Source organism: Calonectris borealis, chromosome Z (assembly GCF_964195595.1).
Source record: "Calonectris borealis chromosome Z, bCalBor7.hap1.2, whole genome shotgun sequence".
Lineage (NCBI taxonomy): Eukaryota > Metazoa > Chordata > Aves > Procellariiformes > Procellariidae > Calonectris > Calonectris borealis.
The window spans coordinates 62,045,115-62,058,099 of record NC_134352.1 but is presented as its reverse complement, the minus strand read 5'-3'; the positions used below and the strand labels follow the sequence as shown (position 1 = coordinate 62,058,099).

At 39.4% G+C, this 12,985-nt stretch overlaps 1 protein-coding gene across 11 annotated transcripts in view; it reads left to right on the top strand.

Moving 5' to 3' along the window:
* Window positions 1–11,276, top strand: part of CDK7 (cyclin dependent kinase 7) — a 30,783-nt gene extending 19,507 nt beyond the window's left edge. For 5 of the 11 annotated variants that reach the window (XM_075137087.1, XM_075137082.1, XM_075137088.1 and 2 more), the window contains 3 exons: window positions 577–726; window positions 2,414–2,561; window positions 6,602–8,432. In XM_075137087.1, coding sequence (XP_074993188.1) covers window positions 577–726; window positions 2,414–2,561; window positions 6,602–6,672 — 369 coding nt within the window. In that variant the 3' untranslated portion in view covers window positions 6,673–8,432. Of the gene's footprint in view, window positions 1–576; window positions 727–2,413; window positions 2,562–5,752; window positions 5,978–6,456; window positions 8,433–8,537 lie in introns of those variants that run through there. The other 6 variants (XR_012670932.1, XR_012670931.1, XM_075137083.1 and 3 more) reach the window with 6 other exon arrangements.
* Window positions 11,277–12,985: the final 1,709 nt, after the last annotated feature.

The following is a 12,985-nucleotide window of genomic DNA, read 5'->3' as shown; positions in this document are numbered from 1 at the left end:
ATTTCATACCTACAGGAGAAAAAAGTACGTAATTCATCTGTTGTTTAACTGCTTGGCATGTTTTCCTTCCCTCCCTCCACTCTCCAGATAAAAAGGTTCAGTTGTGCATTTCAAACATAGCTCAAAATGCTCATGATGATCAGCTAACTTTGAGAAGGAGGACAGTGTATTATTAACTTGAAGAAAATGCAGACTGGCTCTTTTGTCTCTTCCACCGTGTCAGTTTGCAAAAGAAAAAAGTTTTACTTCATTTGTCTGCACCCACTCTAAAGTTCTTTCACACTTCCTTTCTTTGTTAGCAGTTTTTCCTTTTGGACTGGTCACCACTAAGGCAAGGGAAGGACAGATCATTTGGAAAGGGAAAGTGTGACACAACTGTAACAGTTATTAAAAAAAAAAAAAGTTTGTGTGTCCTACTGTTCCTACATTTATTTTATTTCAGTGACCATGTATTAGCAAGGTGTTTTGAAAGATAATTTTCTGCTGCTGAAAGACAGCCATACGAAGTTCCCTTTCTGTGAAAGCCTGAACTGTTTCTGACTTGAAAAACATACATTCCATTTTTGGTCTTTGTAGGGGATGACGAGTCTTCCAGATTATGTCACATTTAAGTCTTTCCCTGGAATGCCACTTCAACATATCTTCAGCGCAGCTGGTGATGATTTGCTCAATCTTCTGCAAGGCTTATTCACATTTAATCCTTGCACTAGGGTTACGGCTACACAGGTACAGTACATTTGCATTATGTCCTAATGTTCATTAACCTACTGTTAATATCAGATAAATGTGCTTTGAGGCCAGTAAACCAGGTTTGAAATGAAATGTCATATAGCTCTGTCTATGAAATAGCAGAAACATATTTCCAGTGTTTTGTAGAGAGAACTCTGAAAGACATGAATAATGCTGACTGATCATCTCCATTCCCAGTGTAGAGTATAGGTAGACAACTAAAAGGTGTATGAGTCATGGCCTTCAGGCAGTCATTATATCTGACATTCAAAATGCAGTCACCTAAAGCGTGAAACTTAAGTCTTAGCATAGCATATCTTATTCCCTGGGCTTGAAAGGTTTTCATCATTACTTCATTGAGTCTTTTCTTCAATTTCATTTAAACTTTTTTGATTCTTTTTTAACATGAAATTCAGCGGTGATTTAAAGCAGCATTCTGATCTGAATATCCTTTTCCGTTATACTTTGGTGAAACTGATCTCAATTTCACTACTCCTTGATGGGGAGAAATGAATGACTTCAAATGAAAATCTTGCAGAATGTTCTAGTTCAGAATATTGATTTCTGCTAGGAGGAAGATAAAGCAGTTGGCAGTTTCAAAACTGTATTTCTGTCACCTTACATTGTTAGGGAAGCATGCAAGAAACAGCTGTCCCCTTAAGGCCAGGACTCCCGCATGGCTTGTTAGACAAGGCAGATCCCAGTCCAGGGGATTAGTGCATGTGTTATGCATCTTTTTACTAGAAGAGTTTTTCAGAGCACATTCAGGTTTTTTTTGGTCACCATCTTTAAGAACTTTCAATATAAGTTTCCAAATATTTAGTTCCACTATGCTTGGGACACCTCTGTACTAGTACGTATGTATAAAGTCATTTTACAAGTCATATTGTAGGATGGTGACTTGAATATTGAAAACATATGATTTTTCAAGTCTAGCATTTTTATTGACAGTGTCACAGTTTAAGGCAGGAAAGAACTTGCGCTTACTGTATTGGCTTTATTTATAGCTGGCATTGAATACCATGTAACTGACATTAGCAAGGGTAATGATTACCTAGGAGACAGCTTAGCCTCTTTTCCTTAACCACAGCTTATGGAAGCTGTGGAATTCCTAAAACTTAAAATAGGGTATGTAATTCCACTACATGAAATTAACCCTGCTCCCTAGCATTTGTCTTTTGCTCTAATTCAAACTACGTTTTTCTCACAGTTCACAGTGTAGAAACAGCACAGTTAAAGAAATCTGGGGGAAAGACCTATCTTAAAAGCTAGCAAAACAGTGTCCTGGATCTGATCAAGACTTCAGATATATTCTTTTAATCTTTCTTTATTTCTACTTTCTTCTTTATCCTCTTGTCTCATCTGTCTATTCAGAATGTAAGCTCTTCAGAGCTAGAAACTTGCTGTTTGTACAAGACCTCCTGCAATGTAGTCTAGAGTTTTGTTAGGATGTCTGAGCAATAGTTAAAAATAACAGTACAAAATTATCTCTTGGCTTACAACCAAAGTGCTGTAGGTAGTCGTTGAGAACACAAAATCTTGATTTGCCCCAAGGCCACCTTCTAATATAAAAGTGTCCAAGTAGTCCAATTGCAAGTGCTTTATTTCGTTATAACCTCTTTATAGATGGTGTTCTGACACTTTATACTAATTACTTGGTTATTTTTCTTCCATTATCATTAAGGCATTGAAACAGAAGTATTTCAGTAACCGACCAGGACCCACTCCAGGAAATCAGCTGCCAAGACCCAACTGTCCTGCAGAAGCTGTAAAGGAGCAACAAAATGCACTTTTAAATTTAAAAAGGAAAAGAACAGAAGGAATAGATCAAGGTAACCTCTTAATGTTTCACCTGTTTTAAAATAGGAGCTACATGCTCAGAGGGGATGTGATACTTCCAGTGTTTCAGAACAAAAACTCTCTGAATGGACTACATCCCTGGGCACCAGCACCAGCTGAAGCCCTTTAATGATTTATGTTTTAGGATAAATGCTTTAGGGTGAGAATTACTTAGTTCTGTGTTCTAACAGAATTGGTACAAAAAAGGCTCTTTTATGACGCTTAGGAATCTATTTGTTAGAAGAAATATCTAATTCTATTAATTTCTGTAATGGAGTGTGGTACTACCCAGTAAATTATAGGCTATTATGATGCCCTTTATTTTTTTTTCTGAGACATCTTACTGAGGTGGAAATAACTTAACTTTACGTCACTTAAAACAAAAAGGGGGAGTGGGAGGGCGGTGAGAGAGAAAGAAATATAGCATGTTATTCTTTCAAATGACAGACTGGAGAATGTAAATTGGATTCAGGAGAGAGATTTCTGCTCTTTCTCTCTTAGACTAAGCAAGTTAACTGTTAAGACCGCTCTGGGTAAGGAACATTAAGGACATTTCTGTGACCCTTTTAAAAGGCAAACCTATTCCCTAACATTTACTTCTATATGGAGCCTCCAGTCTTCCCCAAACAGTAGCATGGCAAGAAAAGCTCAAGACCTGTATCTGACACTAAATTACTCAGACCTTCTAGTAGAGCGGCAAATATCGGTTCTTAAAGTTGGAGTTGGTCATCTCAACAGCTGGAATAGATAGCAGCTGTCAGGTTAACATCAGCTTTTTGTTATTGCCAGTATGAGACTCTGTTTTGATACAAGAGTTTTTGGAATGGAGATGCTTCCATGAAAGTGCATTTCCTCTTGCATTCAGAGAGACAGCTACATTATTAGAGTTTAACATACTTTTTAGGCACTTTAACTTGTTGTGTCTTGGTCTTTGTCAAATTAAAAGTAAAATGCATTAGTTCACTAGTTTAAGATTCTAATATCAAAGAAAAACTTAATCAGTTGACTATTTGCATGCTCTTTGCCGACCCCAGTATCATGGATCAACTGACATGTGGGGACTTGTCAAGTTACCATAGCTTAGGTAATTAATTCAAGCTTTTTAGCTCCTTTTGCAAGGACCATGTGAGGGTCTGTGATTAATGTTTTGGAGTACGTGCCCTAAAATATGCCTATTAACTAAAGGACAGGAAAGAGAAAGAAATGCTTCCTTGAGTTCTGTGACTTAACTATTTGAAGTCTTGCATTTGACAATGAGCAGAGTTTCCAGAGCTGTATCAAGCTAGAACACTAATGGCTTTAACATCTTTCTGAAAGTCTCATCTTTAGCAAGAGGAAATCAGACTTGTGTGTTAAATGCCAGGAGTTTTGAGATTGGCTATAACTAAGGCATTTAGGAAGTCAGCATTACTTTTTGAGACTTTTGAGTACCAGTATAAAAAGCAGTGTCATTTCCACTGAGTGGAAATGGAAACATAATCGATTTTCTGATGTGGATTTTCCATTATGTTCTGTTACTGCCTTAGCTGGGCTGACAGAACTAGAGGATCTCAAAGGTAGATCCTCTAGTGCAAATGAACATTAAAGGAGAGAGACAATGTTAGAACTAGCAAATCTGCTACCCTGGATTTCATTTGACATCCTTACATGGCGTTATCATCTAAAGTTAAAAACTGAATATTGGTTTGGAAGAACAATCTTACAGTCTTTGTTTAAATAAAATTTGAAGCACAGCATGTTTTTATTGCTATTGAGGGTGAAAATGTGCAAAAGTCATTTCAAAGAAAAATAAGTTGCATCCCCTGAAGTTCTTAGGCTGGCCTGTGCTTGCGTCCTGCATAGTACATTCTTATTCCGTTAGCCCTGTTGAGGTAGCACTCTGGAACTCAGCAGAATGAACTGAGTGATTACTGATGGGTGCCCTCTTATAAAATGTTAGCACTGGGGGCTGGCTGCCAGGAGAAAGAATTTGTGCTATCCCTTTAAGTGCTGCTTTTTCACAAGAACAAAACCCTGTAGCCTGTGGGGCATGTTCACCAAACTTAAATGTGCAGCAGCTGTACTTCTCAAAAAACAGCTTCTCTCTTTAGGGGAGAACTATCGCTAGATGGATGACTGCTTGTGAAAAGTATTAAGCATGCATCATTTCTAGCTATTGCTACCACCTATTTCTCATCAGTGAGGTATGTGGAGATGCTGATGCTACGATGACATCCATCTTCCTCCCTCTGGCAAATACTTAATCAAAAGCAGCACTCCTTCCCCAGAACACCAATTTCTAGTCCTATTAATTTCACTTCTACATAACCATAGGTTCGCAAAACAGAGAGTATAAAAGATACAGCACTAAACTTTTTCCTGAGTTAACACAGTGTAAGAAATCTATCTAATTTCAGAACTATTCTACATCGGTTTGGAAAAAAAAATACCATTCTATTTATATCTAAGGTTAAGAATTTGTATTGTTTGGGCATTCGTTTAAAGTTCATGGGTGTGATTCAATGTCAGTGTATTTTAGAGGACACCTCTGCCTATAGGGCAGGCAAAAACAGTTGGATCCTTTCATAGTAAGCTTCATATCCATCCCAGAAGGCAGCTACGGTTTATTCTACCTACATTATAAATAAGTAGCATATGAAGAAATGAGAGGACAAGATCTGGAATAGAATCAGAGAAGTACTGCTGCCCTCATTATCTCTACAGCTGACACTAAACAAAGACGTGGTTAAAGAATGAGGCAGAGACTAGAAGTGCTCTTACTTCCTGCAGACAGCTTATTGCTGGCTAGGGACAGCACGTTAAGAAAAATCATTAAGAGTGTATGTGTGGTGGGGCAGGGTTAAGCCTTAGAATAGCTTGCCTTTGTTAGGTTTAAAAGTAGAATTAACTGGCTAGCTTTTTATACCAACAAAGAGACATACTTACATGTATTCTAAATGCAGTTAACACTTAATTACAGAATTTGGGACTCATTTAAAGTACGTGTGCTGATTCAAGTGAGCTTTGATTCTAGCACTTTTTCACAGATTCATTGGGAAAAGTCATCATGTACTGCCACTGCAGCAAACAGCATTAAGCGTCTCAGAGTAGATGTATCTCAAGAACAGTATCAAACGAACACTAAAACCTTGAGGAGGGGGTTGGACCCCTTTACTTTGGTAACAATGTGATTTACACTTTTCAGGATTACCAAAAAAATTGATTTTTTGATTGCTGTGGATGGTGGATGAAAATGAGTGAAAATGGCCCGAGTCCCAACCATTGAAAAAAACGCTGTAATAGTCACTGGATGGTTATTTTGTAATATTTTCATATGTAAAATGTGAATTTAATATTTCCTTACTGAAACAGAGGTTTCATTAACCCTACTTCTTTTTTTGAATAAAAGTGTTTTTAAGCAAAACAAGAAGATTCCTTTCTCTGGTTTGCTGTCTCGTTACTTTGACTCGTGCTTTGAGGTAGTAGCTGTCAAAACTGCTTGCTGGCTACAGATTTACACAGACTAATTTTGCAGAACCTTTTTGCTGAATCACGTGCTATCCTGTACAGATGCACACCCTAAGGAGGAAAACTACAAATAACTCTTCTCACCTGGAGCTTAGATATACATATGATTGTCTACCAGCCCTATAATAAATTTTGGAAAAAATGTATGGTTATAAGGGAAGGGCAGGATGCTTTTTTGTTCAAATTAATATGCCAATGTATTAACAAATGAGTTTGCATGTGCTCTCTCAGCAGTCATGCATTAAGACTTTCCAAGGACACATCCACTACATTGAAAACAGTATGATGCACAGATTGAATATGAAGTATTGGGGTTTTCTGCAGACTTCAGTCTTTCAGGAGAAATTATCTGAGAGGGTATAAATACTGTTTCCTTCACAGCCTCAAGATTGCAATAAGAGATGGAGGGAGATCCAGCTGGGAAAACTATACCAGCCCTCCTGTCAACCTGTGGCTGTTGAACAATTCATAGTGCAGATACTGGGCTCAGCTCTGTTGCCTGATTTCCAGCATGGCTGTGTTGCAGAGTGGCTGCTGGGTAACCAAACTTCTGAAATGGAGAGAAACAAGCCAGTAGGTGCTGTTGATGCAGCTTAACCGCATGCCCACCCCTGCTGTGCAGTGGATCTCAGAGATACCCGGTGAGCCATTGTCATTATCCCACCTGTGAACCGCTTTCAGCATTCTGTTTTCTAATGTATGTGGCAAGTGCATTAGTAGAAGACTTTGAGGCTTGTAGAGGAAGAGCAACCATCTTCTTGCTCCTGTGTTACTTCATTTTACTGCTACCTTGAGCCAATGTGAGGGAGAACAGTTACTAGTCTCCCAGTACCCTACTGTGTTCTGTATTGGTTGTTGGCAGTCGAAAATTAAACTTAAATTTCCCACTAAGATCTAATTGACAGTGTAGAGAAAATGTTTATCAAATAACATTAGTTACAGCATTTTTTTACTGTCTGTGTGATCAAACTTCATCATCCTGAATGCAGGTTGGGGGATTAAGAGAACTGCAGTCCTACTTCTCGAGGTCATATGTACAAAAATGTTAGTCTGAATAGGGAAGAGAGACTTAGGAGTACTGTAAGCTTTTTTGCATTGAACTTATCTAGGGCAGCATTCTGACTGGACTTAAAAGGCTAGAAACCTTCAGTTCCTAAAACAGATACTCACTGAAAAATGCAGTACCCTCACTATTGAGTATAACAAATACAGTTTGCATGGCAGTAACAATTTTAAGTATTCTGTCAGCTCTGCTTTGAGAGTAACACCATTCACTTCTTCTCAAATGCTGCGTGTGCCTAGACGATACCCTTTCCTGAAGGAAACCTTTTCCAGTAGAACAAGTAGCAATCCTCTAGGCAAGCTCCTCTTGGCAAAAGTTGTTGAGTAGGTACTGAGTTAGATGGGCAGTGTTTGAATGTACAGAGAACAGTTACTGTGAGAGAGGATATTTTGTGACCAAGGCTACTTGTTTTGTACACTTCGAGTCATGTGTTTACCGCAGCAGATGCTCAAAAATAACAATGCTTCTATATAAGTTCAGGAGCTGTTCCCTTCTAGCTCCCACACTGCAATTCATCTGGCATACTGTGCACTGCATGTACGGTTGGGGTCTGTTCTATACTGTGAGGGTATACAGTAAGTCTTGTTTTCAGCCGAGTTCATGAATGAAGCCACCTGTGTCGGGGACTAAAACTGCCTTGCTCTTAATGGTGGTGTTGTGCATAGACAAAGTCTATGTATGTCAAAGAGTAAGGTAAGATTAGAAGAAGGATCAGCACAATATTTTTTTCTTTATCTCAAGCTTTTGGATAGTCTGATTTAACTTTTGTGACTTAGATCAGAACTCTGGAAGGAATATTTGGGACTGCTGGTGAATATAACTTACTGTGCAATCATATGCAATTAGTCATCTAAATACCGTTTAATTTGTGACTTGGTTACCTTGTAAGCTTTATATCATGCTAATCATGCTTCAGCTTTGACAATCTGTCTTTTATCACACCAACTCATTGAATGTACAGCTGCTGCAACCTACTTGGCTTCTGTTCAGAACCCCAACAATCAAGGATGGTTTGTCTTGAGCCTGCAATGTGCATGCTTGTGCAAAGGTCTAAGATGTACAGTTGTGCAAACTGGAACGTAATCTAAATTCCTTCTCTCTTGGGTTGAGACAGTTCTTCTGCCCTTACCGCCTTTTTATCATGAGTTACTGCTGTTTCTTCCTGAAAGGTTAGTACTCCTCTTCGCAAACTTGATGGCTCTTACCTTGAGACTTAATGGAATTTGACTAACTTCTGTGCATTGTACTGATACTGTTTATATAATTGAATTAAAACTTTGTTTTCTTCCTTCCACTTTGTTGCAACAATAAATAATAGCAAAACTCCTTGTATGAGCACACAATACAGAAGAGGAAGGTGCTCTCTGTTTTAAACAAAACTGATTTCATTTTCTCACAGATACCAGGATTACTTGTGGTGGCATGGAGAACAAGGACTGCTAGCTATCACACCTTCATCTTGTCTCCCTGGTTCTTGATTGGTGCCAACACTGCGTGATCCCTGCAGCCTTTTTGTTTTGACAAAGAAGGCTCAGAGCCAGACTGAGTTGTAACGTACAGTCGTTGCTTTGCATTTGTGGTATGCTCTTATCCATGGTGTGGCCTTGATGCTGTCAGCACTCCAGGCAGCACTGACAGTTCTTTGCTTTTACCTGTGTTTGTTCTTGCCTCACACCTGTGAGTGTTCTTGTTCTCTTGACTTACTGCATGTACACTGCTCACTTAACTCCTACTCAGCCATTTCTTCTGATGCACAAATGTTTATGCTCCAATGTAATGATTCCTCTACAGAGCAGGTTTCACCTCTGACCTTTTAATACTCATTTGCTTCTCTGAGAGAAGGGAGGGATTGTTACAAAAAAGGCTATAGTTAGGCCTGCTTTTTGAATCCCTCTGTTCCCCCTTGCATTTCATACTCAACTATGTCAACTTCATCTCTGAGGTGAGGTATTCTCTCCATATGGCTGTAATAAAATCACACGATAAAACAGGGATAGGTCTGGATGTAGCTTGTCAGGTCGAGATGGAGAAACTTCTCAGAGAGCTAAACTGAGTGCTTTGAACATTTTTGGCAGGCTGTGTTTTGACATACACCTTGCTGATATCCAGTAGTGAGAGAAGCTGGGGAAAAGACATGCATGGCTGCAGTCTCTTTTTGGCTCCAAAATACAGCACTGCCTAGGAGAATCTTCTGTTGATTCTAGTCTTCCCAAAGACCTGCTGGGAATTAGATTTGTTCCTCCTGTAGCCCACCACTATTACCAGGAAGGCTCCAGAAGCAGCTCTGTTCTCACTAGCTTGAGAACTCCACTTGGCCAAACTTTGTTCATCCTATAATGCCAATTTCTCATTTTCAAGCTTCCCCAAGTAGAGCTGGAATAAAATCTCAGTTTTGATGCTATTGAACTAGCCTCATATCATTTCTGTGGTCAATTCTAGTTGGTTTTTTTTTTATTATTATTTCTATTCGTGAGCAACTTACTCAGAAAATTTCTCTTTGTTTCGTTTTAGAAATTCTTACTCTTTCAAATAAAAGGACAGGGGGTTGGACAGGGAGGGTTCTTTCCAAAGAATCAAATCTACAGGCCGGCAGGTCCTGCACGAGGGTTTTCTGAGAGGCTTGCTGTATGGTCAGCCAAGAAGCTATCAGTTGTGACCGTCTCCTCTAGTGCTCTTGGCTCAAATTGTGCCCAGAAACCTTCACACTAACAGCATTCATTACTGTGATAAGAACAGAAGAGTTATGCAGAGAAGGGAGGAGGAGAGGGGGCATTTCACTCTGAATTAGAAAGCATTAGTGGAATGTGGTTTACTGCCTATTACAAGATATTTGTGTCACTTCAGTAGGGACACTGACAGTTACACTAAGCTGACTTGGACAATAGGTTGTGAGCTATGTGCTTTCGTTTTGGGAAACCTCCAGGTTGGGCCAGGCTGGTAGGCAAGTATCCTGAAAGAATACTTATGCCGTTCTGCATGCAGTTGCCACCTGTGAATGAATCCCTCTCTCTCTCTTAAACGGAAAAAGTTCACTGACGAAATTTAACAGATAACTAATAAAGTATTGCAATTTGGCAATTCTGACAAAGTCTACTACTGGGTTGACAGATGTAAAACTGTCTTTTTCTTGCTACTTGAAACTTACACATATATTCAGGAGCTTCCTCTGGTTTTCTCACATCAGCATCCTAAGGAAGTCAACAGTGTGTAGAAAGACAGTGCCACATGGTTTTTATCTTTATATATGATGGTAGAAACCGATCTTAATCTTATCAGACTTAATTGCAGGGTTGAAACGCTGATTTACAACTGGATGAGTTTTCCCTGCCACTAGAGGCAGTGTCTGACAGAGAAATAAGGCAGATGGTTGGATGTGGTAACAACGCTCTGATCCTAACACTTGCCTCTGATCCTAACACTTGCCTCTCCGAGAATCATCACTCTGCCAGCTTGAAGCTCCTTGTAAGGATGGAGAACTGGGCTGTCTCTCAGCATGCAGCTTGAGCCTGCTTAACTTCATATTCTTGTAGAACTTCTTTAATAAGACCCTTTATATTGCCCTCATCTAGTAAATCGGGGGCATGCAGGCTTCCTTTCTTCCATCTGTCACTCATTAACTCCAGTATGACTTAGTGCCTCAAGCCTGCTGCTGGTTGGTTACCTGAATGTCAGAAATGTGTAAATGTGCTGGGAAACGCTGCTGTCTCCTTTTTTCCTAGCACAGTCTTTCCTTAGTGTCACCCGAGTTAAATGTCTGTGTCAGTTATTTGTAAGGTAAAGGTATTAGCTGTGATTAAGAAACCTGAGACATCATTTAATAAAATCCTGATTTAGGAATGAAAAGCTATACTGCATACACTGAGAGGTCAGAAAGAGTGACATTTGTAATTGGCATTACATGGTATCGTGCTAAAAAGGGTCAACAAAGAGCGTGCAAATGCAGCACCTCTAGAGTTCAGTGCAAAGCTGTGTAGTATTACTCTTCTGTACTTTGATTACAAAAATTAACCTACGCAGAAGGGTTTAGTTGGTGCATTTCCTTAATAGACACTGCAGATTTTAATCCACTTTGAATTAACATTGGAGTGAAAAAACAACTAAGCAACCAGTTTTTTAAACTATCATTCTCAAAATAAAAGGGTTTTTTAAAGCAAATTTGCCTGGAAATACCAGCCCTGTGGGTTTTTTAATACTAAAATCTTCAAATGCTATTAAATGCTTTTTTTCAAGTCCAACAAGTGATTTAAAACATTTCATTTGATCAGAATGTAACCCAATTTGACTACTTAAGTGCATGGATTTTTTTTTTTCTTTTTTTTTTTTTTTTTTAATAACTGCTACCAGCTAGAAAAGATTAGTGTGAATTACGGAACACTAATAAGGATCTAGATATACCACCATTTAGCATTATGACCAACCTGATATTCTGGAAGGGCCAGTTACATGTGCGTGTCTGGCCCCACATGCACTGATTGTCATCAGCCCCATCTCAGAGATCGATAGTTGCAGGTTGCTCTCGCCTTGCACTGGCAGATCATTCAGTGCTCTCTTTGCTATTATAGTTGCTCTGTGTGCCTCCCTGCACCTCCACACACGACCTTGAAGGTGATCATCCGATTATAGCAGTAACAAATACTATAGTATATAAGTCTGTACTAGATCCCAAGCCAGCTGATACTTTTCTGAAAGCTGCTGCTGGGAGATGGTCTCCCATCCCTAGAGAGGCTGACAACAGCTTAAACACTTAGATCCTAAAAGCTCAAACATCAAAAGACAACATAAAAGTTACATTTTTTTTCTAACTGTCGTTGGACTCTTTGTAGCCATTACTGTATTGTGCTTATTTATTTTTAAGCAGAGTAGCAACTGGAGAGTCAAATAAGTAAGGTGTAGTGGCCAAAAACTCTGAGCTAAAAGAGTAACTGGAGACGTGGTGCTCTTGGCAAATACTGGCACGGGCCATGCCCTGCCGTCGGGCTTCCTATACGGAGCCAAGCATTGAAAGACCTCTGAGATGCTTCAACTTCTCATGGTGCACCTTTGTGTCTCAGTGGCCTATTCCCACTTGCTTTTTGTCAGGTCTACAGCTGGGCTATACTGTGCTGTGGCACCTGGTCCTGGCACGATTCCTGGATACATTGGCTTTTGGAAGATATCCAAAGGTTCTGGAAACCCTCAGCTACCTAAGAGGATCTGGGGAGAAGCAGTCCATAATACAGGTGCTGGCGCATACTTGGGAAAAAGAACGGAGGAAGTCACGAGTTTATTATGGCCTGCAGCCACCTAGACTGTGAGACGGGGATGGTCTTGTAGTCACACACAAGTGAAAATCCTAGGTGGTAAATAAATTATTTTTGCTGTCCAATCAGACCTTTGCATGGTGCTCCCCTTTACTGGAATATCTTTTCCACAGGAAACTATTCCAGAAAACATCACAGCAGTTAGGTCATTAGCTGTGTAAGAGGTTCAGTTTGGATCTGCATGGTGGTTTCCAGAACACGTGCATCCAGGTGCATAGACATTTCCCCTCCTTAACCACATTTTTGACTGATGTCTAATTGCTGGGCTCAAGCAAAACCTACATTTACCTAAAAAGCAATTTCACATCTTTTGTATTTTAACAGGCATATAAAGTCTAAATTTACACTATAAAAATGAACTAATTTTATCTAAGTGGCCACCATGATGTGTAACAATCTGGTTTCGTTTTCCTTCTGATTGCATTTGCATTTGGAAAGATTTTCTATATTTCATTTCACCTGAAAAACAGCCAAGTGGTAGATTTCTGCTTCTCATTGGATGCAGACTTTTTGTGCTCTTCTCTTTGCCAGTTGGCACAAACCAAAA